The sequence below is a fragment of the Bufo bufo genome, chromosome 9 (assembly GCF_905171765.1).
Source record: "Bufo bufo chromosome 9, aBufBuf1.1, whole genome shotgun sequence".
Classification (NCBI taxonomy): domain Eukaryota; kingdom Metazoa; phylum Chordata; class Amphibia; order Anura; family Bufonidae; genus Bufo; species Bufo bufo.
Window position 1 is genome coordinate 161,039,338 of NC_053397.1, and position 26,397 is coordinate 161,065,734.

General features: G+C 44.7%; 1 protein-coding gene across 4 annotated transcripts; it reads right to left on the reverse strand.

The window, feature by feature from the left end:
- Positions 1-247: 247 nt before the first annotated feature.
- MAFF (MAF bZIP transcription factor F) lies at positions 248-25,660 on the reverse strand. Of its 4 annotated transcripts, none has more exons than XM_040406949.1 (3): positions 25,527-25,660; positions 11,215-11,273; positions 248-4,949 (listed from the first exon to the last, which is right to left on the reverse strand). In XM_040406949.1, the coding sequence occupies exons 2-3, from the start codon at positions 11,248-11,250 to the stop codon at positions 4,539-4,541; spliced, it is 447 nt and encodes a 148-aa protein (XP_040262883.1). In that variant the 5' UTR covers positions 11,251-11,273; positions 25,527-25,660; the 3' UTR covers positions 248-4,538. The 4 variants fall into 4 exon arrangements, with proteins under 4 accessions (XP_040262883.1, XP_040262884.1, XP_040262885.1 ...); XM_040406950.1 differs by lacking the exon at positions 25,527-25,660 and adding an exon at positions 24,958-25,384; XM_040406951.1 differs by lacking the exon at positions 25,527-25,660 and adding an exon at positions 15,178-15,254.
- Positions 25,661-26,397: the final 737 nt, after the last annotated feature.

Here is a 26,397-nt window from a genome sequence, read left to right on the forward strand (position 1 = left end):
GACCTAAAATCCTAATTTCTTCGCAGCACATCTCCCTGGACAAACATGGATGTGCTACCAATAAATAATGAAACTGTATGTAATGGAGTGTGGGGGGGTGTCAAACGATCACAGTGGTGATTGTTTATCCCCATAATGAATCAAAAATCTAATCAAAATAAAAGAACAGATGCAAAGTAAAGTAAAATAAAATGGATTAAAATGATATCAGGTAGATGAGACATAAACTTCAGCGGCAAATACATCATTTACATGAAAAAAATTCTTTATTCGAACAATATAAAATACACTTATAAAGGGACTTTAAAATGCTTCAGAAAAATAAATAGCATTCACTATATTTATATACACACATATATTAGATATATGAAAATGTTCAATACATGTGACTCGTAATACAGAATAAGTACTGTGCACTTGTATCTGACACACAGATACTACACCTGAAATATGCCACACGCCTCGGCTGGTAATAGGATTGATAAAGGAGCTGGGTAACCACCAAGTGACCCATGGGCGAGTGGCCACTGTTAAAAAATGAGCAACTGATCAACTAAAGGGTCAGAAATGGAATTAATTAACCCTCATCTTGCCAAGAAAGCCACATCTGCTAGTCAAAATAAGAGACTAATGGATAGAGCAGATAGGTACACCAGCTGGAATTTGCAGATTGGCATGAACTATATCCATTATCGAGGAGCATATCTTTTGGGCTATATGTTTAACACACATATTGGCTTTAATTGCTTTCGGGTATGATTAAAAAGCCACTCTGAGTGCAGAATACAGACTGCCAATGGCGACAACTACAGGGAATTTCAAATTCTATATTTTTTTAATTACTCCAGATGCTACTAAAAACAGGGGATTTCCTAATAGACTTGCCTTCAGAAGACACATGGAAACGAGGATGCCCGACAGCAGAGAACCCCTTCAATTACAGGGCTGTAGACCAGCTATGCAGAGCTAAGGCTTCACAGATTTTAAGGTTCTGTGTTCTGATAGTAGTATGTCAAGGAAATGGCTGAATTATGACTGTCCTTTGGGTGTTTGAAGGGGTCATAAAGGAATGGAAAAAAAAAGAAAAAGATGTCTGCTCTTTTTCCAGAAACAGCGCCACTGGCGTGGCTAGCACTGCAGCCCCTCTCTGGTCAAGAGAACTGCAGAGACAGCCCATGGACATGAGTGGTCCTGTTTCTGAGACAGAGCAGACCTTTTTTCTAATCTCTGACAACCCCTTTAACTTTTTGCAGTGTGGCTTTCTAATAAACATACCTGGCTATGGCAAGTAGCCTCAAGTGTTTCTGTATATTGCTGTCAATAGGTGACCAGTGAGCAGGTATAGAGTATCTGCTGATGACGGAAAGAATGGTATAAAGCGTCTGGACTTGTGCCTGTCAATTACATTGAAATTTACGAATCCCACTAATTCTACGCTCAAGTAGTAATGCTATCATTATCAATTACCATTAACAGAAATCAATCGTCCTATGAGACATAGCAAACATTTAAAATAAGCATTTCCCACCCTTTACCCTAAATTCTTTAAAATAAAAATATATAAATATGCAGAAAAATAAAACGTCTCAAACATAAATAAGAAAGCAAATAAGGGCAACCGGGATAATCAGAGAGAAATGGCCTGGAAAATTGAGGTCTGTGACTCGCCCCCTCCCCAGCAATGTGAATTTCTCTGTCCCATATTTTGTCAAACTGATTTTTATTAAGCAGCTAATAAGGTATTTTTTTTTAGAGTTTCTCCGAAAGAGTGGAGCAGACCCATCTCGCCGTCAGTAACATCACAAGCGGGAGCGGGGTACTTGTCATATGCTCAAAACTGGCCACTTTAAAACTTACAGTAATATTACAGCGTGATGTCAGAAAGACATTAAAGTACCTTGCACCAGTATCCGTATGCATCAGCATGAGTCCCTAGCCGGGACGCCGCGCATGACCTCACACATTGCGGCTAGGCTTCACATTGTTTTGCAGCATTTTGCAGCGTTTTTTTTTTTTTTTTTTGCTTTTTTTTTTCTCTGGCTGCTGCCAGATGTGACTTTAAGTACTACATTTTATATTTTACTATAAACTTTAAAACATTTTTTGTCATCTGTGGCTTTCTTTTCCTCCAAAATGCAGCTTGTTCTAGGTATGACTTTTTGCCATTTTTTTTCCCCCATAGGCTTCTCTATAGGACTTAAAAAATAGACATGTTTTGAATGTTATACAAATAAAAAAAAGCCACCATAAATGCTTAAAATGCAGCAAAAATTGTAAGCATGTGAATAAGGCCTTAAGAAGGATTTGGGTTCCTGGTGGAGATTGCTTGCAGTTTTGTGTCCCATAGGATTTTTGGTCCTACTCACTGTCCACTCGTTTAACAGTCCGTTCCTACTTCTTACATTAGTAGGAGCCACTTTCCCTTATTCCTGCATTTATTATCCAAACATTAAGTCCCGCTTGCTGAGGCCATCATGAATACATCATGTTGCGTTCTACCTTTTTTCCTTTCATATTTCTGTGCTTACTGCCCTGTGCAGCGTCCATCATAGGTGAATCAAACACGTATGGCGTTGCGACGCAGCATTCTGCATTCAAGTACCATGAGGCAGTACAGGTCGCAGCGGACTCTAATTAAACTAATGAGACTGTTTAGTGGGCCTGTATTGTAAATGACCAAGCAGTATTGAATGTTCCGTATGGCCATTAAGAATACAGACCAACTAAATAATGCGCCTCATGGTCATGCCCTGAATGTCTTCTCGGGGGTTCCTATAAGCAGAGTTCCATCTCCTCCTGGGCTGTAAATGCACATAATTGCTGAAAGCAGTCACAGATAAGAACATACAGATGACACATGGGTTATATATAGCCATCAAGGCTGCTTTTCAACACAGCTCTTATCTCAGAGGATTTAAAGGGGTCGTCAGAGTTATATAAAACTCACGCAGCAGCAGTAAATATGATGAAATAACAGAAGAAGTGGTATTTACCACTGGTCCTCCCCTCCGGTGTTTGCTTTCCTGGCTGCAGCGGTGATGTTCCGTGCACACCAGGTCACTGCTGCAACCAATCACTGGCTTAGCAATGATGTCACATGTTATACAGCTGAGGCCAGTGATTGGCTGCACAGTGACTTGTGTGCACATCACTGCTGTAGCCAGAAAGATGACGGCTTCGGTCCTACACCACTGAAAAGCGCTGGAAGCAGCAGAGGAGAAAAGTGGAAGGTATCGCTTTTGTTATTTTATCATATAAACAACTGCTGCCTGGGTATTAATTTCACTCGACCAACTCTTTTAAGGAGTCTGGATTTTTAGATCTTCCGGACCAGCATACTATAGACTTTATAGCTTCACTGACTACTTGCAATTTTCCATCTCTGAATTAAATATCTATCTATAGATACATCTATGATCCCCCAGGGATTTCCAAACTTATTACCATGGTGGAACCCCTCAATACTCATTGCCATTTCCAGGGAACCCCGACTTCACCGCACTTAAATCCCTGCCTATAAATTCTCAGCATAGATAGTCACGTGGGCCAATGCAGCAGGGAGCAGATAAGTATGTGTCTCTTCACAGGTCATGTGAGGTGGAGTTGGAACCCCTTAAAAAAAAAAAAACTTGGGGCAGGGGCAGGTAGAAGATACTATCATTCTTGCCTGGCACTATATTTCGTATTACAGTAGTTGTGTTGACTACATTGTCAGGCATATTTGAGCAAAACGGTTATAATTGGTTTGCTATATCTACTGTAAAAGGGACACTTCTCCTGGGGGAACTTCTGACCTGATTCAGTAGTCCCAATCCCTCTCAAGGTGCACAGTGCACATTAGAAATGTCTAACACATACATGATCACTCTTTTCCCCTTGAATTAACATTCTCGCTCTCTCCGACTTCCACATCTTGATTTCTCTTTCTTGTTTCACATTCCCTTTACCTTTTGTACGATTTTTCACTCAAACTCCTTTATGTTCTGTTGGACCAAAATCTTGAGGATTAGAAATCCTGAAGCAAGCTCCACAAGGACCAGCACAACCCATCTAGAAAGGTTAATTTGCCATTCATGGAAACAAAGCATGTAGATTGTTTCTTAAAGTAAACCTGTCTTACGCGTAATCTGTAGCATTTTATATTAGAATAAATATTGTGAAAATAAATTAAATATTAACTTAATGTTATATAATATATGACTTTGGGGTTTATAGATCCTCTCCGAGATGGAATGTTACATGTTCCCATACAATGCAGCTAAACAACCAGTACACAAGATAATCAGAATTATAGTTGACATAGGTTGTGTTAGGTTTACTTTAAGACAAACCCCACCGCTTTCCTTAATTGAAATATTTCCAGATGTGTGAAACCGACATCTTCCTGTTGGAAGGGACAGGTTCGGATTGGTGAATTATGGAAGTCTCATACTGATGAATATGTAAGTCTTTGGGAGGCCGCTATCTGGTGCGTGGCTTGTAGGTCTTGTCAATGTGAGATGGGATTTGGGATCTCAAGCAATGTTCTATTGCCTGTGTTAAGAGTAAGAGTTCCCAGAGGACTTCACAATGGTGATTACACTGGTGGCAGCCACTTTAGCTGGAGTGATGGAGCCTCTGGACACTGAGTGAGCAAAGTTTTGCAGAGCCTCGTACTTAGCCCTCAATGCGTCCAGTTCCAGTTTTATGGTGGAATTCTCCTGCGCCAACTTATCTACCTCCTGCTGAAGGTCATTCTTCTGCTTCTCCAGTTCCTCTTTCTGTGACACACGCTTGACACGGCAGCTGGCAGCATAGCCCCTATTCTTTAGGGTTCTCCTCCGCTGTTTTAGCCGGATTACCTCCTCTTTGGATAAACCACGTAAATGGTGGTTAAGCTCCCGAACAGACATGGACATTAATTCATCGTCGGAGAGCACTGGTGTATTTTCCCCCATTTCTCTTTTCACCTAAAAAGGGAAAAATAATAGTAGTTTTTACATTTTATTTTATAACTTTATATTCTATAATGCAATGAAAATCCAACGCTTTTGATGTTGGAATCAAAATATATCAATTCAATGAATCTAGGTCTAGAGAAATATAACCAGGGCTGCAATTACTGACTACTAAAAGTGATTAAGGGGAACCTGTCACCTTCAAAAGTCATCTGGTTTCTAATCATGTGCTTAGCCAATTCCTCTGATGGGCAAGATCGCAGGAAAACAACTTTTATTCTGTCGCTTGCTGTATGTAAGTGAGGATCTTGAAGTCACCACCTTGCTGCCCATTCATGTTTGATTGATGTCTTTGTTTTTAGTTTTTCCTTCACTGGCGATTACCCAGGAGAACTCGTGCCTGTGCAGCTAGAGCTTGTTTTCTGCGCCTGCACAGTGATCCCCACTGTAGTGTCCTAGGCTTGGCTTGCGCACTGGGAAGTTACTGCGCAGGCACACAAAACAAGAGCGACGAGACAGGCTCCTCCTGGAGAATCATACATGAAGAAGAAAAAAAAACAAAACAAAAGGACATCAAACATGAATGGGCAGGAAGGGGACGCGGCAAGCTTGACTTCCATCGTCAAGGCCAATGCCCCCTTGACGTCAAGCTTTTCATTTGCATACAGTGAGTGACGGAGTAAAAGTTTTTTTCTGCGATCTTGCCCATCACATCAATTAGCAAAGGACATCATTAGAAACCAGATGACTTCAGCTGCGAGGTACTGCAGGCGGTTCAGGGGGCATTTTGGCAGTGACAGAGTCCCTTTACAGGGTCATTGTGCATGGAGGGGGAGTAAATTACCTAATATATATATATATATATATATATATATATATATATATTTGTAATCCATATTATTAGGCTTAATGGCCAGTGCAAAAACTGCAGGATTGTAGGATTATTTTCAAATATAACTAGCGACTTGGAAAATTTAAAAACAAACACACAAAAAATTCTTGAAAAATATATATCTAACAAACACTTGATTTAAACAATAGGCTATTTTAGAATAACACATTTCCTGTAAGTTACAGTGAAAATGGGAATTAAAAGAAGTTTTCCAGGAATATCCATCCTAAAGACAGGGCATAAAATGTCTGACTGTGGCTGTAAATGGGATTAAGCCCAAATTTTGTACAAAAAAAAAGTAATGCAATAAACCATAATGAATTATAAAGATTATAAGTGACATATGTTTATAGCTCAATATACTGATAGGATGATAATTTGGCAATTACAATCGCCTATGTCATAAAAATCATGCATGCCTCTAAGGAATTTACATACAATTGGAAAACCTAGGTGGAGCTGCGGTAAAAGGCATGACCGCTTGTACCAATGCGCTGCTGTATTGGTAAGAATAGTTGAAAGGTCATAGCTCTCCAGCAAGCAATGAAACCTCTTTGATCTGTTCACTGCTGGGGGTCCCAGGGGCTGAACCTTCATCAATCCAACGGAGAGACCAATCAATACTCATTGAAATCCCCTTTAAGTACAATATTGTCATCCACCAGTATTAGAATTGTTTTCAGAACATCAGACAAACTCTTCTAGTACTAAATATAATATCAAGTCGATCACTATTTAATTTCTTAAAAGGGTTTTCCCAAGATTTTCTAACTCATGACCTATAGTGTTGAGCAAACTTGTGTTTCAAGTTCGGCGTACAAAGTTCGGGTGATCTAAGAATTCTGTTATGGATTCCGCTAACACGGACCAGAAGTTATGGTCCGTGGTAGCGGAATCACATAATTGCAGCTCAGCCTCATTTACTTGAATACCAGACACAGCTCATGAGCAGGACTGGTTCGGTTTCTGGGACAAAGGCACACCCTTTCCTAACCTCACACAACCTCTTTTAATAGTAGGCGGGGTGCCAGTTGTGCATTATTCTATTGTTGTTACCATGGCTAGTGCAAGTGTTATAACCCCATGGGCAGAGAGTAACAGAGGACTTGATGAAACAAGTAAACTTTCACTTATGCTGACAAGAGTCGATTCGCAACACTTGGGCCACTCCATGATAAGAGACAGGAATGTTACCTGTGACTCCACACCCACGGGTCTTAGCGTACCTTATAATTATGATCATTCACATGCCCTGCCCGTGTAAAAAGAAACCAGATAATAGCATGAGATAAGGCACTGAGCTGGCACATGCCTCGCTAGACACAGAAGAGCTCTAGTATTGCCGCTGTGTGAAAATGTAACAATAGATGGGCTATGCCCAAAAATCAACCCCTTCCTGATGTTCTGTGCAGGGTAATGGCAGCTCACCGCATAAAAAGGACTTTAAAGGAATTTAGAAAAATCTTTGTGCTGATAAATGGTGTATATGTTCAGCTTTATTGTAACTTAATTCACCTGCTGGCGGTATTCTTACACTACACTGAAGCAGCAGTATCCCACTGCATAGAATATAAGAAGTACCGGTATATGTATTCACTTTGTACAGTATATATATATATACACACATATATATATACACACACACACACACACAGATAAAGGGGGGCATTTATTAAGACCGGTCTTTTAGACGAGTCTTAATAACCCCTATAGCTGCCGGTGGATGAAGAGGCGCTGGACTCTACATAACTTCGGCATATCTTGTACCAGTATAAATGTAAGACAGTCTCCTTGCGGTCTTACATTTAGACCATTTTCTACGCCTAGGCGTAGAAAATGATGAATGAGATGGGCCTACGGCCTGTCTCTTTCCTCGTCCACTTTTTTTAGTCATGGCGTGAGCGGGAAAAAGTTGCAGATTGCAGTGGAAAGGTTGGCCTTATATAGGCATAGTTCTGGATAGTAAATGACCCCCGAAATCTACTTTAAAAATTTGAGTAACTTTGCACATAGGGGGAATTTATCAAAGCTTTCCAAAGCCCTCCATATTTGCACCATAAGTTTACATTAGAAACTGGCATAAGTAATATAAGATATAGCTCAAATCTGCACTACAGCTCCTAGCTGGCGAAGACTTCAGTTTCTGGCACACGGCAGGGCAGACATGTGCCTCAATAAATTAGGGGCATCTTACTCCAGCACAGGGAGAACAAGTCTGGATAAATCTCCGCCACTGTCCCGATCCCGAGTTACATCCTGTATTCTAGTCCAGATCAGCAATGCCTATGTAGTTATCCTGTTATTAGACAGGTATTCTGATCTCTAATGTTATGGCGCAACACTATGAGGGACATTTATCATATCTGCTACGCCACTTTTGTGCCGTAAAAATTTCGCAAGTGATGCACGCGTGCAACATTTGGTACATATTTTTTGTGACTTTTTTGGTCAGGATTTCAGATTAAAACACCTTTAAGTCTCATTTATGACGTGCGACTTAAAAAATAATAATAAAAGTCACAAAAAGGGCTCATCTCCACGCCAGGCAACCCCTGGTGTAGTTACAGATATAGGCGCACACCACATTGCACTTGTGCCAAATTTAATATTACTGGGTGCCATTTCAGACTTAAAACGGACACCAAAAACACTGCAAATGATGACTTCTCCCCTATGATCTCACCTGTGGGACCCGAGACAATCCCAAGAGGAAGGGGACCTGGATCCTTTTGGCATTTCTCAGTGAATGTTCTGGAGTTTCCTACACACTAGGTCAGGCATGCTCAACCTGCGGCTCTCCAGCTGTTGCAAAACTACAACTCCCATCATTTCCGGACAGCCTACAGAAGGGCATGGTGGGAGTTGTAGTTTTACAACAGCTGGAGGGCCGCAGGTTGAGCATCCCTGCACTATGTGTCTGAGAGCATCTCTTTGAGGAAAAAATCTATTATGGGTTGGCTTCATTCTGAGGTTCATGCCAGTGAGACTCCTACCAATCAGGACTATGTATCCTAGCAATATACAATCACTTTTTACAGTGGACAAGTCCATGTAAGCTAGTCTATGCTGTTTAACTGTTAGTTATTGGAAAATTGTTTCAGGAAATAAACGGACAACTAGAGCGATGAGAAAATCAGAGGGACTTCTACTGTATTCGAGTTTTATGCTCTTCAACCATGATGTTGAGGTTCTGGCTCCCTTTGCACACCCTGACAAATGTTGCGTAGATGACATGGACATAGCTTCTCAGCTAAAACTTATAGCTGACCCCCTGCTGCAACGACCAGGAGGCAAAGCTAAGTGTATGATCGCATGGCGGGCCTGGCAGCCAGACCACACATTTTTGCGGTTAAATCATACAGCCATTGACCATCTCAGGTGGGATGTACCCTAACCCTGTACCCTAAGGTTATGCACATGGGAAGGAATAATGCAAGTCACTAGTACATACTGAATGGTAAAACACTGGGTAACACTGACATGGAAAATACATTTTAGTCAACAGCAAACTAAGCTGTAGAAACCAGTGTCAGGCAGCTGCTGCCAAGGCCAATAAGATAATGGGTTGCATCAAAAGGGGCATAGATGCCCGTGATAAGAACATAGTCCTACCACTTTACAAATCGCTAGTCAGACCACACATGGATTACTGTGTACAGTTCTGGGCTCCTGTGAACAAGGCAGACATAGCAGAGCTGGAGAGGGTCCAGAGGAGGGCAACTAAAGTAATAACTGAAATGGGGCAACTACAGTACCCTGAAACATTATCAAAATTAAGATTATTCACTTTAGGACTGGATAGACAAATGTCTTTTTTCAGCCTTAGAAACTACGTTACTTTGTCATGACGGCTGGGGGTTAATTTGTCTATTAGGCAATGATACACTGCAATGTATTACTACAGGGATCAGAAGTAGTGGGGCTAAAAAATTAAGTAAAGAAATGATAAAGGTATAGAAGTAAAAAAAAATAATACTATAACTTTAAACCATATGGTAAATGCAGTAAATAAGATGGAAGAATTCCTTTTTTCCCTTCCATTAACTGTCCCCCTGCCTATTCTAGGTCTGCTTCCTTCCCTCTGCTGGTTCCCGTACCGTCTCACTTTCCACGCTTGCTGTGCGAGTGCTCTTACTAGAGCTATGTAAATGCTGCAGAAAATGGCATATGCCCATCAAGTTCAATCAGGGATGTGAGCGGATCTGGAGGAAGGGAAAGGATTGAAAGAACGAAATGAAAGGGAATGTGTTACCTAAAAAAGGTTTCTGCTAACACACATCTCTTTATCCAATTAGATTTTAGTTTGATTGCAGATCTTTTTTCATTTCTTTTTCCTGAAGATGGTGATGGGGTGGCCATCTTGGCTGAGCTGTTCTTAACAGCATTTAGAGATATGCTTTACGGCAGCCACATGGGCCATAGACAGAATGGACTGAAGGGGATCTTATTGACTTCTATGGGGAGAGTTCTAGGCATGCTCAGGAGGGAGTAGATCAGCTGTGATGGTGGATCCTGTGTTATCTATATAATAAAGGTCAGGGATCAGCAAGTTTTGGCACTCCAGCTGCTGTGAAACTACAACTCACCGCAGTCACACTTAGGCTACTTTCACACTCGCGTTTGGTGCGGATCCGTTATGGATCTGTACAGACGGATCCGTTCAGATAATACAACCGTCTGCATCCGTTCAGAACGGATCTGTTTGTATTATCTTTAACATAGCCAAGACTAAGTCAATGGAGGACGGATCAGTTTTCTATTGTGTCAGATTGTGTCATAGAAAACGGATCTGTCCCCATTGACTTACATTGTGTGTCAGAACAGATCCGTTTGGCTCAGTTTCGTCAGACGGACAGTTCAAAGTGGAATGGAGACGGAACGGAGGCAAACTGATGCATTCTGAGCGGATCCTTTTCCATTCAGAATGAATTAGGGCAAAACTGATCCGTTTTGGACCGCTTGTGAGAGCCCTGAACGGATCTAACAAACGGAAAGCCAAAACACGAGTGTGAAAGTAGCCTTAATCGGCTGTTCTTGTAACTCTCATGGAAGTGAAAGGAGCGCTCTGGGATATGTAGTTTCAGAACAGCTGGAGTGCCAGAGGTTGCTGATCTGTGTAATGGGTAAAATGTGTCATTTTAATCAAGCTTGTGATAATAATGAGATGACTGCTGAAAAGTGATCTGTACAGACCAAGAAGTTGTGCTTATTATCAGGTTTAGTGAACAGTGCAAAAACTGCAGGCGTTTAGGATTTTCTTTTTAAATATAGTGACATGGAAAATTACAAAATAACATCACCAAAAATTTCCTTAAAATATGTTTAACATAAAAAAACGTTATTTAAACAATAGGTTATTTTCTGATGACACATTAAATGCAGTACCTTCAATGCCTTGGATGACAGTCCATCAGACGACATTGTCACCAGGGTTCACAACTTGTCTGGAAAATTGAAGAATTTAAACGCTAGGTAAGTAAAATCCAGAACATTTTAAAGCAAATCCTAAATATATAGCACAACTATTCTTGCAAATAATGGAAAGAATAACTTTAAAAATCAATTTATATCCGAAGCCATATAATATTAGTAAATCAGAAGTTAGAGCAGTAGCCAGCTTTCACCGGGTCACAATTACTTAGGCTAAGTTCACACGAACGTGTGTGATCTGTGTTCCGTGTGAATTCCGCATCACGGATGCGGACCCATTCACTTCAATGGTTCCACAAATCCGGAACCGCGGAACGGCCGCACGGGACGGGACCCCTCGGAAGCACTACGGAGTGCCTCTGTGGGGTTACGTCCCGTACTTCCGTTCCGCTAAAAGATAGAACAAGTCCTATCTTTTAGCGGAACGGCCGGATCGCGGACCCATTAAAGTGAATGGGTCCACGATCCGATGCGGCTGACCTACGGCCGGCGATCGTGCATTGCGGCCCACTATTTGCGGGCCGCAGCACAGGCACGGGTCACACACGTTCGTGTGAACTCGGCCTTACACAGCCATTGACATTTCGTCATGTGTTGCAGTGCCCATTTGACAAGAAAAAGTGCAGCCATATTGGTTGGTCATATTACATTTTGGACTAGGACTCCAGAGTTCCGTGACAATAATCCTAATTGCTGGGCCACCATACTCCCCAACCCCATGTAAACATTTTCAAGGTAAGTTTTTCTCTGTTAAGGACCTTTTACATGGGTGATTATCAGGATTGAACAATCATAGGAACATTCGTTTGGCTGATCATCATCCCAACACATTACCCCACCGGTCATCCGATAAACAAGCAAATGGTTAAACGAATCTTTTATCCAGCCATAAAAAAAAAAAAAAATCATAGTCTGCAGAACATCCCCCTGTGGAAACAATGGATGTGCTGCTGAGAACATGCAAAGTGTAAGGGGGGTGAACAATTGTACGAACGAATAATCCCCCATGCGGTTTGCAGTGGCCTGTGTAAAGGACTGATTGACCGCTCATTATGGCCTCATCAGGCCATGTAAAACAGACACTTACTGGCTACTCTCGTAATCGGACGTGACGTACAAAGCACTGAAGTCACTGCAGGTCAGGTAACAAACAATTATCCATTACAACATAGGTTTTCACAATGATGGCCTCTGGCACACAACTTCACATAAGACATCTGTCCATATCATTTTTTTGGGTGATATTTCAGGCATTGCGAGCGCTGAAGGATAACACATCTATTGGCGTTTGTTTGCACTGACCTTACTACACCTCCTGTCCCCTCCCGTCAGCTTCTCTAGCATACAGTCCCATGTAAACACCATTACTTCCTTCCCTCCAGCATAGGGTTAATAACTCCCGGGGAGGGGTCTGGAGTGAATGCACAGCAAGGTATTATAGACAAGTGACAAAGTACAGTCCAGTATAGTGTATCTTCCCTGTACGTTATCATTTGGCTGTAATAGCCTGCTGTGCATTCACTAACGACCCCCCCAGGGGCTTAGGAACCCGAGGCAGGCCTCCTGTCAACATTTAAAAGCTACACTTTTTTTTTACCTTTTGATATGTCATAGGGACCCATCAAAAGTGTTGATCGGCAGGTTCCCAGCTCTGAGACCGCCGCTGATCTCTAGAATGAGAAGTCAGAAGTGCTCAGCCAAGTGCTGCTTCTCCTCACTGCTGAGCGCAATACTGAGGATGGTCCCATAGACCTTCTATTGAGGCCGCCTTCACTACCGCGCTCAGCAGAGCTTCTGACTCCTCATTCTTGAGATCACTGGGGGTCTCAGAGGTGGGACCCCGCCGATCAACACTTTTGATATAGCCCTATGGCATATCAAAAAGGTTCAAAAACTAATGCCCACTGAACACCAAGGCTGCTTACCCCGGCAGGCGCCACCCCAAGAAGATCGCATGCCGCTGCATGAGCCTCCCTCCAAAGATTCAGAGCGGTGCGCCAAAAGCTCAGGCAGCCTGCCCAAACAGACCAATAACAGAGCTCCTTGCTGTACGGAGCTTTGTTATTTCAGGCCCACCGCTGTGCTGCCTGTGCCACCTGCGCTGATGAATGGCAGGAAAAGTCTAAGGCGTATTGGTACACCTCAGGGTGGGTTCACACCACGTTTTAGGCCTCCATTTGACGTATACATTAGAAAAAGAAAGGATCCGAAAACGCAGCACACCACATTGTATCCTGCACAGTCTGCTAAAAAAAAATATACTAACTCTATCATGAACGGATGCCACTGTCTGAGGCATCCGTTTAATGTATACGTTTGTTGTATACGTTAATAGGATGGGAAAAACGTGATGTGAAACCACTCAGACATTTTTAAAGAGTAAGATGGCCTGAACAGGCGTCTATGACCCTCGTACAGGCGTTAGTGCGATTATACGAGCATACTTTTGGGAATGATAGTTTGCACTCCTGCTAATTGGCCCGATATCGTGCAGTGTAATAACGCCCTTACATTAATGCATTAAGTCAACTGATAAGAATCTATTAGGAAAGATAACAAATCCCAAGTAGGTTTACTGTACAATCGCTAGTCTTACATCTGCGCTGTGAAATCCGGCAATGGGATCCGGCTGCTTTCAGGCATAGATGCCGGGTTTTGGCCGGACAAAAAATGCTGTATACAGTGACCGGATTACAGTGCTGGAGTTCGCAACGCAGATGTTAACCCAGCCTAAAGGGCTTATCCCGAATCCACAGGGGGACAGGGGATAAGCAGATAGGGACCAGGAGGTTTCACGAATTCTCTATTATCAGGACTCAAAGCCCCGAGTTATCATTTGTAATAAGATCAGCTCCTAACTACTGAAGAGGATTTATGCAATCTTACTTCCTCAAACTGTCACCTGCAGGACTTCAGCTTCCCCATTGCATGTTATGTAATAAAGGAGACTTCTACAGAGGAACAGAACTGCTGCAGACCATAGAGTTAGGCGATTAAAGGGGCTTTCCGGGCTATAGATATTGATGACCTCTAGGTCAGCAATATGAAATGAATGGCGGTTGGGAAGCTCAGCTCCATCCACTGTGTAGCGGCTGTCACCGGAGAACTATAGGTATACTGACACTGCGACATAGACACATTGTAGAGGGAAAGTAATAAACATAACCATGCTGGTGGTGGCCAGTATCACCCAGGACCAGGAGAACACTTACATACACAGTGTCTGGTCCCCGTCCCTCTAGACAAGTTTCAGACTTTCACCTCAACCCTCCACCCCAAATATATTTTATTTTCTAGGATAGTTACAATGTACTTTACAGATCTGTCATTCAGTTTAAAAGAAATTAAATATTGCCTCTATTTGCATGCAGCAATTATATCTTCTGTGTCTGGGGATGAGTGATCGCTACTGGGATTGTTCATCCCCAAACAGATCCACTGTTTGCCCTCCAGATCCCAGATGACACAAGACTATGTGCTGCCAGCAAATGATGATGTTATGTGCCACATAAACAATGTCATCAGTTCATTGGGTAATCAATGGCACCTTTACATAGGGCAATTATAGGGACAAGAGCAGATGCCATTGGTGTAAAAACAAAATCATCAAAAAAAAAAAAAAAGACATAACGTTCTTTATAAATTCCAATCATGGTCATAAAATTGATTACCTATTGCCGTATACTAGAGATGGATCCTTTTTGGGGTTTGATCTAGTACTATGGCTATGAAAAAGGGTCATTTATTTCAATTTTTTTTTATTTTTATACATTTACATTTGAGGGATTTTCTTTCAAAAGATTCATGAAACAAGCAATAACAAATGTATTTCTCCCCATAAGGAGTTCTGGAATGGGCGTAAAACCCCTAAAGCTGCAGTTGTGGCTCCCTTCTAATATTTGCTAGCTCATCCTGTACCTGCGCAGTGGTTTGTATTTCCTGCCTCCTCTCACATCAGATGGTCGGTCACCTTTCTGCGATTAAACATTAACTTGCAAACAGAACGGTTATAAATTCTTCTTCTAGAAAGGAAGTTACTAGACCAGAGGGAGAAATGAAAACTACAGAGTATGCGGAAGTAAAATCTATATTTTACAGTTCATGAAAAAAGCAAGTAGCCATCAATATAAGATCAGTGTTCATAACAATATAAAGAAGAACTCTACTGGCTCAGTGATCAAAAACAGAGGGTGGTTATTAACAGCATGTACTTAGATTGGGTCACTGTCACAAGTGCGTTACCACGACCCGGTACAGGATGCAATAAAGTTTATTTTGAGACAACGCGTTTCGGGGTCTCGACAGCCCCTTTATCAAGTCTGTGTCACCCTAGTTTTTTGTGCAGCTGGGTGTGTACTGCCTGGTTTCCTCTAAAAAAGGCGCATGTCCGTACCTTAATTTTGTTAAAGAGGACCTTTCACCGATTATTACACTATGAACTAAGTATACAGACATGTAGAGCGGCGCCCGGGGATCTCACTGCACTTACTATTATCCCCGGGCGCCGCACCGTTCTCCCGTTATGCCCTCCGGTATCTCCGCTCACTAAGTTATAGTAGGCGGAGATTCCAGTCACTAAGTTATGGTAGGCGGAGTCTGCCCTTGTTCTACTCTAGCGCAGGTTATTTTCTCCCAGACTGTGAGCTCTGCAATGCGATTGGCCAGCGCTACAGAAGAACAATGGCAGACTCCGCCTACCATAACTTAGTGAGCGGAGATACCGGAGGGCATAGCAGGAGAACGGAGCGGCGCCCGGGGATAATAGTAAGTGCAGTGAGATCCCCGGGCGCCGCTCTCCATGTATGTATAGTTAGTTCATAGTGTAATAATCAGTGAAAGGTCCTCTTTAACCTTGTTACACTTTGAGTGAGTGTAGCGGTTCACCGCTACAGTCCTATGTGCGGCGCGTGTAGAAAGGGCCGCACAAGAACAAAATAAAGGTACGGACATGCGCATTTTTTAGAAGAAACCAGGCAGTACACACCCAGCTGCACAAAAAACTAGGGTGACACAGACTTGATAAAGGGGCCGTCGAGACCCCGAAACGCGTTGTCTCAAAATAAACTTTATTGCATCCTGTCCCGGGTCGTGGTAATGCACCTTATGATCGTCTACCAGCTTGATCACTCCACAGTGACAAGCTAAGATACGTTTTCCAATATATACCCGAGTGGCGACTTGGCCTTCGTCCCAAGGGGCTTCTTGACGCATCTGGCAGCACCGACCTGCACCTTTTATACTTCACAGCTCACCTGCAATACGGTTGCACTTAACTTCGGTGCAACCATAACAGGTGAGTCTATCCCATCCACCTCGATTTACTTACCCTATGAGCGCCTTTCTCACCCTTTGGCCGTTACCTTACAAGTGCGTTACCACAGGGGTCAGTATTGGAGGAGGTCAGTGTCACTAGTGGGGTACCACAGGGGTCAGTATTGGAGGAATTATTTAATTTTATCTTGTAGAAGGCTTGCACAGAAAAATATTAATTTTTGCAGACAACACTTAGGGTACTTTCACACTAGTGGCAGGACGGATCCGACAGGCTGTTCACCCTGTCGGATCCGTCCTGCCGCTATTTCACTGTGCAGCTGGGCCGCCGCAGCACGGCAGTTCGCGGTGAGAGGCCGCCGGACTAAAACGTCGGACATGCAGTACTTTTAGTCAGGCGGCCTTTTGCCGTGCTGCGCCGTAATTCCGCCCCCGTCCCGATTATAGTCAATGGGGACGGAGCGGCGGTCCGGCGAAACAGCAGCAGGACTGATCAGACAGGGTGAACAGCCTGTCGGATCCGTCCTGCCGCTAGTGTGAAAATAGCCTTAGGCTACTTTCACACTCTCGTTTGGTGCAGATCCGTCATGGATCTGCACAAACGCTTCCGTTCAGATAATACAACCGCATGCATCAGTTCAGAACGGATCCGTTTGTATTATCTGTAACATGTTAATGGAAGACGGATCCGTTTTCTATTGTGCCATATTGTGTCAGTGAAAACAGATCTGTCCCCATTGACTTACATTGTGTGCCAGAACGGATCCGTTTGCCTCCGCATCGTCAGGCAAAACGTTTTGGTGTCCGCCTCCAGAGCGGAATGGAGGCAAACTGATGCATTCTGAGCGGATCCTTATCCATTCAGAATGCATTACGGCAAAACTGATCCGCTTTGGACCGCTTGTGAGAGCCCATGACGGATCTCAGAAACGGAAATCAAAACGCCAGTGTGAAAGTAGCCTATACTGTGTAAAGTAATTTACACTGAAGAGGACAGTATACTGCTGCAGATGGATCTGGATAGATTGGAGGCTTGGGCAGAGAAGTGGCAGATGAGGTTTAATACTGATAAGGCCGAATGCACATGGCCGTGTTCCGCGGCCGAGAGCGGTCCGTGGTATGCCGCGCTGGATTCCTGTTCAGAGCAGGAGCGCACGGCGTCATTGGTTGCTATGACGCCGTGCGCTTCATGCCGCCGCTGCACTACGGTAATACACTCGTATAGTGTATTACTGTAGTGCAGCGGCGACATGAAGCGCACGGCGTCATAGCAACCAATGACGCCGTGCGCTCCTGCTCTGAACAGGAATCCAGGCCGTGTTACCACGGACCGCTCTCGGCCGCGGAACATGGCCGTGTGCATTCGGCCTAAATGTAAGGTTATGCACATGGGAAGGAATAATGCAAGTCAAGTACTTACTAAATAGGAAAACACTGGGTAAAACTTTGCAGTCAGTGTCAGGCAGCTGCTGTCAAGGCAAGATGGTGGGGTGCCTCAAAAGGGGCATAGATGTTCTGCCACTTTACAAATCACTGGTCAGACCACACATGGAGTACTGCGAGCAATACAGACAATAGCAGAACTTGAGTGGCTTCAAAGGCGGCCGACCAAGTAATATATGGATTTGGCGAATTACAACATCCAGGAAGATTGTCAAATGTATGTGTTGTTATTTAGAGTTAGACAAAAGACAGGGGGAATCTAATTACTATGTATAAATATATCAGGGGTCAGTACAGAGATCTCTCCCATCATCTATTTATCCTCGTGACTGTGACGAGGGGACATCCTCTACGTCTGGAGGAAAGAAGGTTTGTACACAAACATAGAAGAGAATTCTCTACGGTAAGAGCAGTGAGACTATGGAACTGTCTGCCTGAGGAGGTGGTGATGGGGAGTACAATAAAGGAATTCAAGAGGGGCCTGGATGTATTTCTGGAGTGTAATAATATTACAGGCTATGGCTACTAGAGAGGGGTCGTTGATCCAGGGAGTTATTCTAAATGGAGCCAAGATTTTTTTTTTTTCTAAAATGAAAAAATGAGGGTTTTTTGCCTTCTCCTGGATCAACACTACAGATGGACTTGTGTCTTTCTTCAGCCTTAGGGCTCATGCACGCGTCCGTTGCGGTTTTTGAAAACACGGATACCGGCCATGTGTGTTCTGCATTTTGCACAACAGAACGTCCTCTATAGAACTGTCCCAATCTTGTCCGTAAAACGGACAAGAATAGGACATGTTCTATTTTTTTGCAGGGCTGTGGAACGGACATATGGATGCAGACAACATGTGCTGCCCGCATCTTTTGCAGCCCCACTGAAGTGAATGGGTCCGCATCCGACCCGCTAAAAATGCGGATTGGATGTGGACCAAAAATACGTTCATGTGCATGATCCCTTACTATGTTTTACACTTTGTCGGGTCAGTTTTCACAGCCAGCTATTTGTAATAGAAAAGAAGAGTGAAATCTTCTCATATTCTGTTTGGTTATTCCTGGGAAAGCTAAGTGACAACCAATGTGGCCACCATTACAATGGTGTGAAGATGGAAGAATGCAGGAAAACCTGACAATCTGGAGTTTTGGAAAGTGACAAAACTTTCTGGGGGAGCCGTGGAGGAGGCTCACGCAAGTAAATATGCAGAGAGGGTTTTACAGATGGAACCGTTTAAGGCTACTTTCAGACTAGCGTTCAGAGCGGGTCCGTCTGGTGTATGCACAGACGGATCCGCTCCTATAATGCGGACGTTTGGATCCGTTCAGAACGGATCCGTCTGCATTATAGTTTAGAAAAAATTCTAAGTCTGAAAGTTGTTCAGACGGCTCCGTCCAGACTTTACATTGAAAGTCAATGGGGACGGATCCTTTTGAAGATTGAGCCATATTGTGTCAACTTCAAACGGATCCGTCCCAATTGACTTATAGCAAGTCTGGACGGATCCGTTTGCCTCCGCACGGCCAGGCGGACACCCGAACGCTGCAAGCTGCGTTCAGGTGTCCGCCTGCTGAGCGGGGCGGAGGCTGAACGCTGCCAGACTGATGCATTCTGAGCGGATCCGCGTCCACTGAGAATGCATTGGGGCAGTACGGATGCGTTCGAGGCCGCTTGCAAGAGCCTTCAAACGGAGCTCACAAGCGGAGCCCCGACGCTAGTGTGAAAGTAGCCTAAATGGGTTTTCTGATCAGTATCTGATCGGTGGGGGTCTGACACCTGGAGCCCCCGCAGATCAGCTGTTTGAGAAGGCACCTGCACTCAGTAGCGCCGCTGCCTTCTCTCAGCGCCATACAATAAATGGCGGCTGTGCTTGGTATCGCGCTCAGTCACTGGCCGAGACAAAGCTGAGAGAAGGCCGCAGCACTGCTGTGAGCACCGCTGCCTTCTCAAACAGCTGATCGGCGTGGGTCCCTAGGATAGGTCATGGGGAAAACCTCTCAGAAAACCCCTTTAATATGTACATTAGGTGGAAATAACATCTCCGTCACTCATACATATATAGTTTGGCTCCAGCTAAAGGAAATTATACTTACTAATTGAATTATAATTCTAAGTGCATGATTTTATGAGCCCAGTGACAATGGAGAAGCAATCCACACGCAATCCACCTCTGCACATCTACCTTCTAATCACGGCCCATTACTGGGTTTCTAATAAAGATTTCTGCAGCTTTAAAATGACGAATGTTCTGCTGTTATATGGCTAAAACACTGATTTCTCAAAGCACTTGGGAGGAGATTTATCAAACTGGTGTAAAGTAGAACTGGCTTAGTTGCCCATAGCAACCAATCAGGTTCCACCTTTCATTTTCCAAAGGAGCTGTGAAAAATGAAAGGTGGAATCCGATTGGCTGCTATGGGCAACTTAGGCTACTTTCACACTAGCGTTCAGAGCGGGTCCGTCTGATGTTTCATCAGACGGATCCGCTCCTATAATGCAGACGTTTGTATCCGTTCAGAACGGATCCGTCTGCATTATAACTTAGAAAAATTTCCAAGTGTGAAAGTAGCCTGAGCGGATCCGTCCAGACTTTACATTGAAAGTCAATGGGGGCGGATCCGTTTGAAGATTGAGCCATATGGTGTCATCTTCAAACGGATCCGTCCCCATTGACTTACATTGTAAGTCTGGACGGATCCGCTCGCCTCCGCACGGCCAGGCGGACAGCCGAATGCTGCAAGCAGCGTTCAGGTGTCCGCTTGCTGAGCGGAGCGGAGGCTGAACGCTGGCAGGCGGATGCATTCTCAGCGGATCCGCCTCCACTGAGAATGCATTAGGGCCGGACGGCTGCGTTCAGGACCGCTCGTGACCCCCTTCAAACGGAGCTCACGAGCGGACACCTGAACGCAGGTGTGAAAGTAGCCTAAGCCAGTTCTACTTTACACCAGTTTGATAAATCTCCCCCTTGGTTTTCACTGCAAATTTCCATTGTATTTATAAGACTGAACCATATAACATTTTTATAATGTCCGACTGACAAGCAATTATCAGGACTGAGCCATTCATTCCCAATAATTCCCTTCATTTACATGCAGTAACCATCCCCCCTGTATGACGGAGAACAGTTTCTGCTGCAATCGCTCGTCCCCCTACAGATAGATTTCTTGTTACTGGACAGCACATCCCTGTTCAGGTCTCATTCACGTCCGTGACAAGACTGTCAGCGTTTAATTCGTGAAGGCTCTGTTGTTCCGGGTGTCCGTTTTTTGCTCTCCATGCGTCATTCATATTCCATGCACACTGCTGGGCTGCAAAGAGATTTCAAGAGCAACTCCTACCAATGGTCCGTGGAAACCACTGCCACCTGTGTTCTGGCAGTGGTTTTCTTGGACACGTAAACGGCAATGGGCATGTTTGGTCTGCGTCGCCCAAAATAGTGAATGTCTCTCCTGACCTGCAGTCAGTCAGAAACACAAGGTCGTGTGAATAATGCATTAAAATCAATGGATACATGTCCGTGGAGAACATAGACAATACACATCTGTAATTCACCGACGTGTAAATGAGGCCTTACACAGCCCAATCTGCTGCCCAGAAATTTTATTTCTAGGCGCCACAGGAAAGATGCGATCACGTTTGCTCATTCATCAGGTGATCAGTGGCACCTTTAGGGTTCATTTACACAACCACACCACGTTTTGTGGTCCGCAAATTGCGGATCTGCAAAACTCAGATGCCGCTGTGTTCAATCTGCAATTTGCGGAATGGGTCGCCCATAATTAAAATGCCTATTCTTGTCCGCAAAACAGACAAGAATAGGACATGTCTCCGGACCGGAGCAACGGATGCGGACACACACGGAGTGCTGTCCGGATCTTTTGTGGCCCCATTGAAGTGAATGAGTTTGCTTCCGAGCTGCAAAAAAAATGCGACTCGGATACGGAACCAAACAACATTCGTGGGCATGAGCCCTTACCCAGGGAAATGGTCAGGAACAAGCATTCCTAGGTACAAAGGGGGTCATTTATTATTAGATATAAGCCAATTTTTAGTGTATATCTGTTGCAGATTCGGTTGCAAAGGGAATTTGTGGCTGAATTTGAGACATTTCCCCACTCATGCCAGGTCTTAAAAAGGGGGCGGCTTTACATTTATGATCTAAAAGGGAACTGGCGTCGATTTAGGTCGGCGGTGGATCCGTCTAAGTTATGTAGAGGCCGGCGCCTCTACATAACTTGGGCGTATCAAGTGCCAGTGCAGGGGTATTAAGACCGGCATGTAAAACGCTAGTCTTAATAAATGACCCCAAGAGTTTCCCGATAATTACCCTGATCATCAGCCCGTGTTTCATTGGATGTGTGATGAGGAAATGAATAACTAGAGTAGCAGCACATCTTTCATACAATATACATAGAAAACAAATCCAGTGATGCATAGAAACATTTTACTGAGGCTCAGAATGGTGATCTCGGAAGCTTTGGGTTTTATTTTTATTTGCTTTGAAAGTGTTAACTAAGGGCTCTTTCACACCTGCGTTCTTTTCTTCCGGCATAGAGTTCCGTCGTCGAGGCTCTATGCTGGAAGAATCCTGATCAGGATTATCCTAATGCATTCTGAATGGAGAGAAATCCGTTCAGGATGCATCAGGAGGTCTTCAGTTCCGGAACGGAACGTTTTTTGGCCGGAGAAAATACCGCAGCATGCTGCGCTTTTTGCTCCGGCCAAAAATCCCGAACACTTGCCGCAAGGCCGGATCCGGAATTAATGCCCATTGAAAGGCATTAATCCGGATCCGGCCTTAAGCTAAACGTCGTTTCGGCGCATTACCGGATCCGACGTTTAGCTTTTTCTGAATGGTTACCATGGCTGCCAGGACGCTAAAGTCCTGGTTGCCATAGTAGTAGTGGGGAGCAGTATACTTACCGTCTGTGCGGCTCCCGGGGCGCTTCAGAGTGACGTCAGGGCGCCCCGCGCGCATGGATGACGTGATCGCATGGGGCGCTCTGACGTCACTCTGGAGCGCCCCGGGAGCCGCACGGACGGTAAGTATACTGCTCCCCCGCTCCCCACTACTACTATGTCAACCAGTACTTTAATAGCGTCCTGGCTGCCATGGTAACACTGAAAGCATTTTGAAGACGGATCAGTCTTCAAATGCTTTCAGTTCACCTGCGGTGTTACGGATCCGGTGGGCACTTCCGGCAAATGGAGTACACGATGGATCCGGACAACGCAAGTGTGAAAGAGCCCTAACCGGAAAGAGAAGGGGCCTGGAGAAGACTTCTTGTGAATAAGGGGGCTCTTCCTGAATGAGCAGAATCTCAAACATGACCCGATGTATATATATGTAATGAAGGAACACCATTTGTACATCCAGTTACTTCACCGTCCAATACATACATATACGATAGAGGAGTCCTCAGTTATAGGACACTTCCCTTTAGGCCGGTCACGTATTGGGGAACCACAGATGCCACAATGGGATCCTGATAATCAGTCAGTGACACGTCTCCCCATGTGATCAACTTTTTTTCCATCTGAATTTTATGATCTGTGACTTTGTAGACTTTGACGTGTAGACTGACCCTAAATTCAAACTTCTTCTTGCCAAATTGTACCCCATCATCTCCATGATGTGACAACCACAAGGACACGACTGACAGATAGAGAGAATAGCTTCATACAAAAGTGTCATAAATTTTTTTGGACCCACAAAGAATTCGGCTGAAAAGAACCTCAGTATAAAATCAAAGATATATAGAGGTACAGCAAGCAGTTCTGTGTGTCCTATTATGTCTCTGTACAAAATAGAGCCATAATATAAAAGTGCCTATGGCTTTAAAGGGGTTTGTTCACCCTTGGTGACAGTTTCTTCAGATGATGCCCTCAGTCTGGCAACCATACTTACTTGATCCCTGCAGATGCGGGGTCTACCCCACCACGTCAACATCTTAGACGCAGGTCACATGACCGCTGCAGCCCACGACTGGCTGCAGTGGTGACATGTCCCCTGTGCTACCAGTTGGGGGTACGTCCTTGGACAATTTTATACTATCGATTCAGCGCTGCCAGTGTCAAATTGTGCAGGGATTGGTTGCGATTTTCTAGCAATTCATTCCAAACTTCTAACTGGAATAGGGCCTCCAGCAATCTGCGTACCGCTGGATGATGCTCCATTGGGTGCATTAGCTTCTAGGCCAGAAACGCTCTACACAAACAGGATTTTTCCGCGACGTTTTGTACTGTAAAATCAGTTTGCCACTGAATTGAATGGAGATATTCTCATCCAGGAAATCTGCACCAACAATCCTGCGGATTTTCTGGCAGAATTTCCCGTAACGTGTGAAGGGTTTCGTAGACAGACCTGGCGGCACACTGCTAAAAGCACTCCAGACAACTATAGAGTTTGTCGCCTGTAGACAAATACAACAGCGTTTGTACCCGCCGACCCCCTGAACCTGGGGACAAAATGGCTATGAATGTGACAAAACCTAAGGACACCGTCAAGCCGTATGTTAGGATTATAGCAGAAAAGGGGACCAGTGATGTCATCAGACAGTTCACAGCACAGAAGAGGTTAAGAGCCACTTCATCTGTATACCACGGGATGGACGGACTGTGCCAGACAGGATCTAGAGGACTTCCCGGTCATATACTCCGATCGCTCTGCTCAGAACGTGGCCATTTTCGGTAACAAAACAAAATATGGAAGGGGATAGGAATGTGACAACCTCCTGGACCTCTCTGCAGATGTGAGACTGCTCAGAACCCTGCCACCAAACATCCACGCCTCCTGCATGTTACAATAAGACAACACCCAAGGAAAAACAGGAATGTTACGTAAGGAATGTTACACACAGTCCTCTCCGGAAGACAACATGACTTCATCTGGGAGCAATCAGCGAGGAAAACACAGCAAGCGCCACACAACCCTACCTCCTCTCATGTTACACAACGCTCGTCCCCGTACCCACCTGTGGTACGTGTACCTACCTACTAGAGTACACAGGGGGCCATGTGTCAGTATAGATCCAGCGTCGTCACCAGCCACAGGGAGGACCCACCAGAGCTGTCATGGACACCTGAGAAGGGACTATGACTGGTCACTATATATACGGCACAGCGTGGTAAATTTGGTAACCACACCCCTTCCTAACGTCACATTTCAAAGTTGTCGGTGGGTTGTCAGAAAGTGTTAGAGTTCCTCCATAAGCCCAACCAATGTGTGTTATGGGGTGTAACACAGGAGACCTCACTCCAGAGGAATTCTTATCAAGGCCTTCCTGACATGTCCACACCACATACCAAGCCTCCACTGGCTGATACAAGAGATCACCAGCAATCACCCTCCCACGAGTCACCAAAATAGCCTTCCCCAGGCTGGGGGACTACAACTCCCAGCAACAGCTGGAAAGCCACAGGTGGCGGCTCCCGGATGTCCGCAGCCGTCCCGCTCCCTGTAAACACAAAGCGCCCGCCCGCACGGTCTCTACTAGGACACAATTGATCGCCCACCCGACGGCGTGGAAGGGCGGCACACGGGGGGCACGGAGCCCACTTACCTGCACTGCTGCGGGGCGAGGGGCCTGGAGGTCCCTGGAGCTGCTCGGCGCCTGACGGAGGGAGTGCTCAGATCTGCTGAGTTGTAATGTTACTGTTTCCTGGAATTACTCACTCACAGATTCCTTTCATTCATAAAAACACAGTCATGCACTGACGTCATACCGAGGCGGGGCCTGCGGCCGTCACATGATGGGAGCAGTGATGTCATTTAGATGCGTGACTGACTTTTAAAGGGGCCATGGAAAGTGAGGCGTGTGTTCTCCACATTGCTGATGCCTATAGGCAGGCAGAGCAGCCTGTTCATATACTCTGCTGCAGTGACGTCACTGCTAGGAGGCGCAGAGAAAGCCAGAGACAGACCGTAAGGGTATGTCCACACGGTCAGGTTTCTTTATGCAGGTTTTGATAGAGAACATATAACGGATAGATAGGACGTCTCTTTTTTTATTATTCACTCTTCGAAAACTACATAAAGAAACCTGAACATGTGCCCTAAAAAGAGGGACAACCTCAGTACACGGTGCCAAATGTTATTTACATTATGCCTTTAGCCATGTACCCCCTATTCCGCCCAGTCCCCTTTGTAGCCCCCACACACTAAGCATGTGCCCAGGGGTGCACCACCAATGAGGCCAGGTAGGGGCAAGAGGGGGGCAGCAGAATGCCCATGGGCAATGAGCATTTTCATTAGGGAAACGCTCATCTCTACATATTCAACTGCACCTCTGTACTCAGGACAGCAGTGATGTCTCCCTGGCCGCCGTTTCCTCTGATAGGCTTTAGTCCTATTTCCTGTAGCCCTTCAGAGGCCGGTCTCATCATTATCGCTCTGCCTGAGCCGGACGTTTCAGTTTTCGCCTCAGGCAGCAG

Bases quoted from the DNA above. Each gene is read 5' to 3' on its own strand.
- MAFF (XM_040406949.1), bottom strand. From the start codon at position 11,250: ATGTCGTCTGATGGACTGTCATCCAAGGCATTGAAG. The intron at 4,950-11,214 runs GTACTGCATTTA...TTCCCTTTTTAG, and splicing joins TGTCATCCAAGGCATTGAAG to GTGAAAAGAGAAATGGGGGA.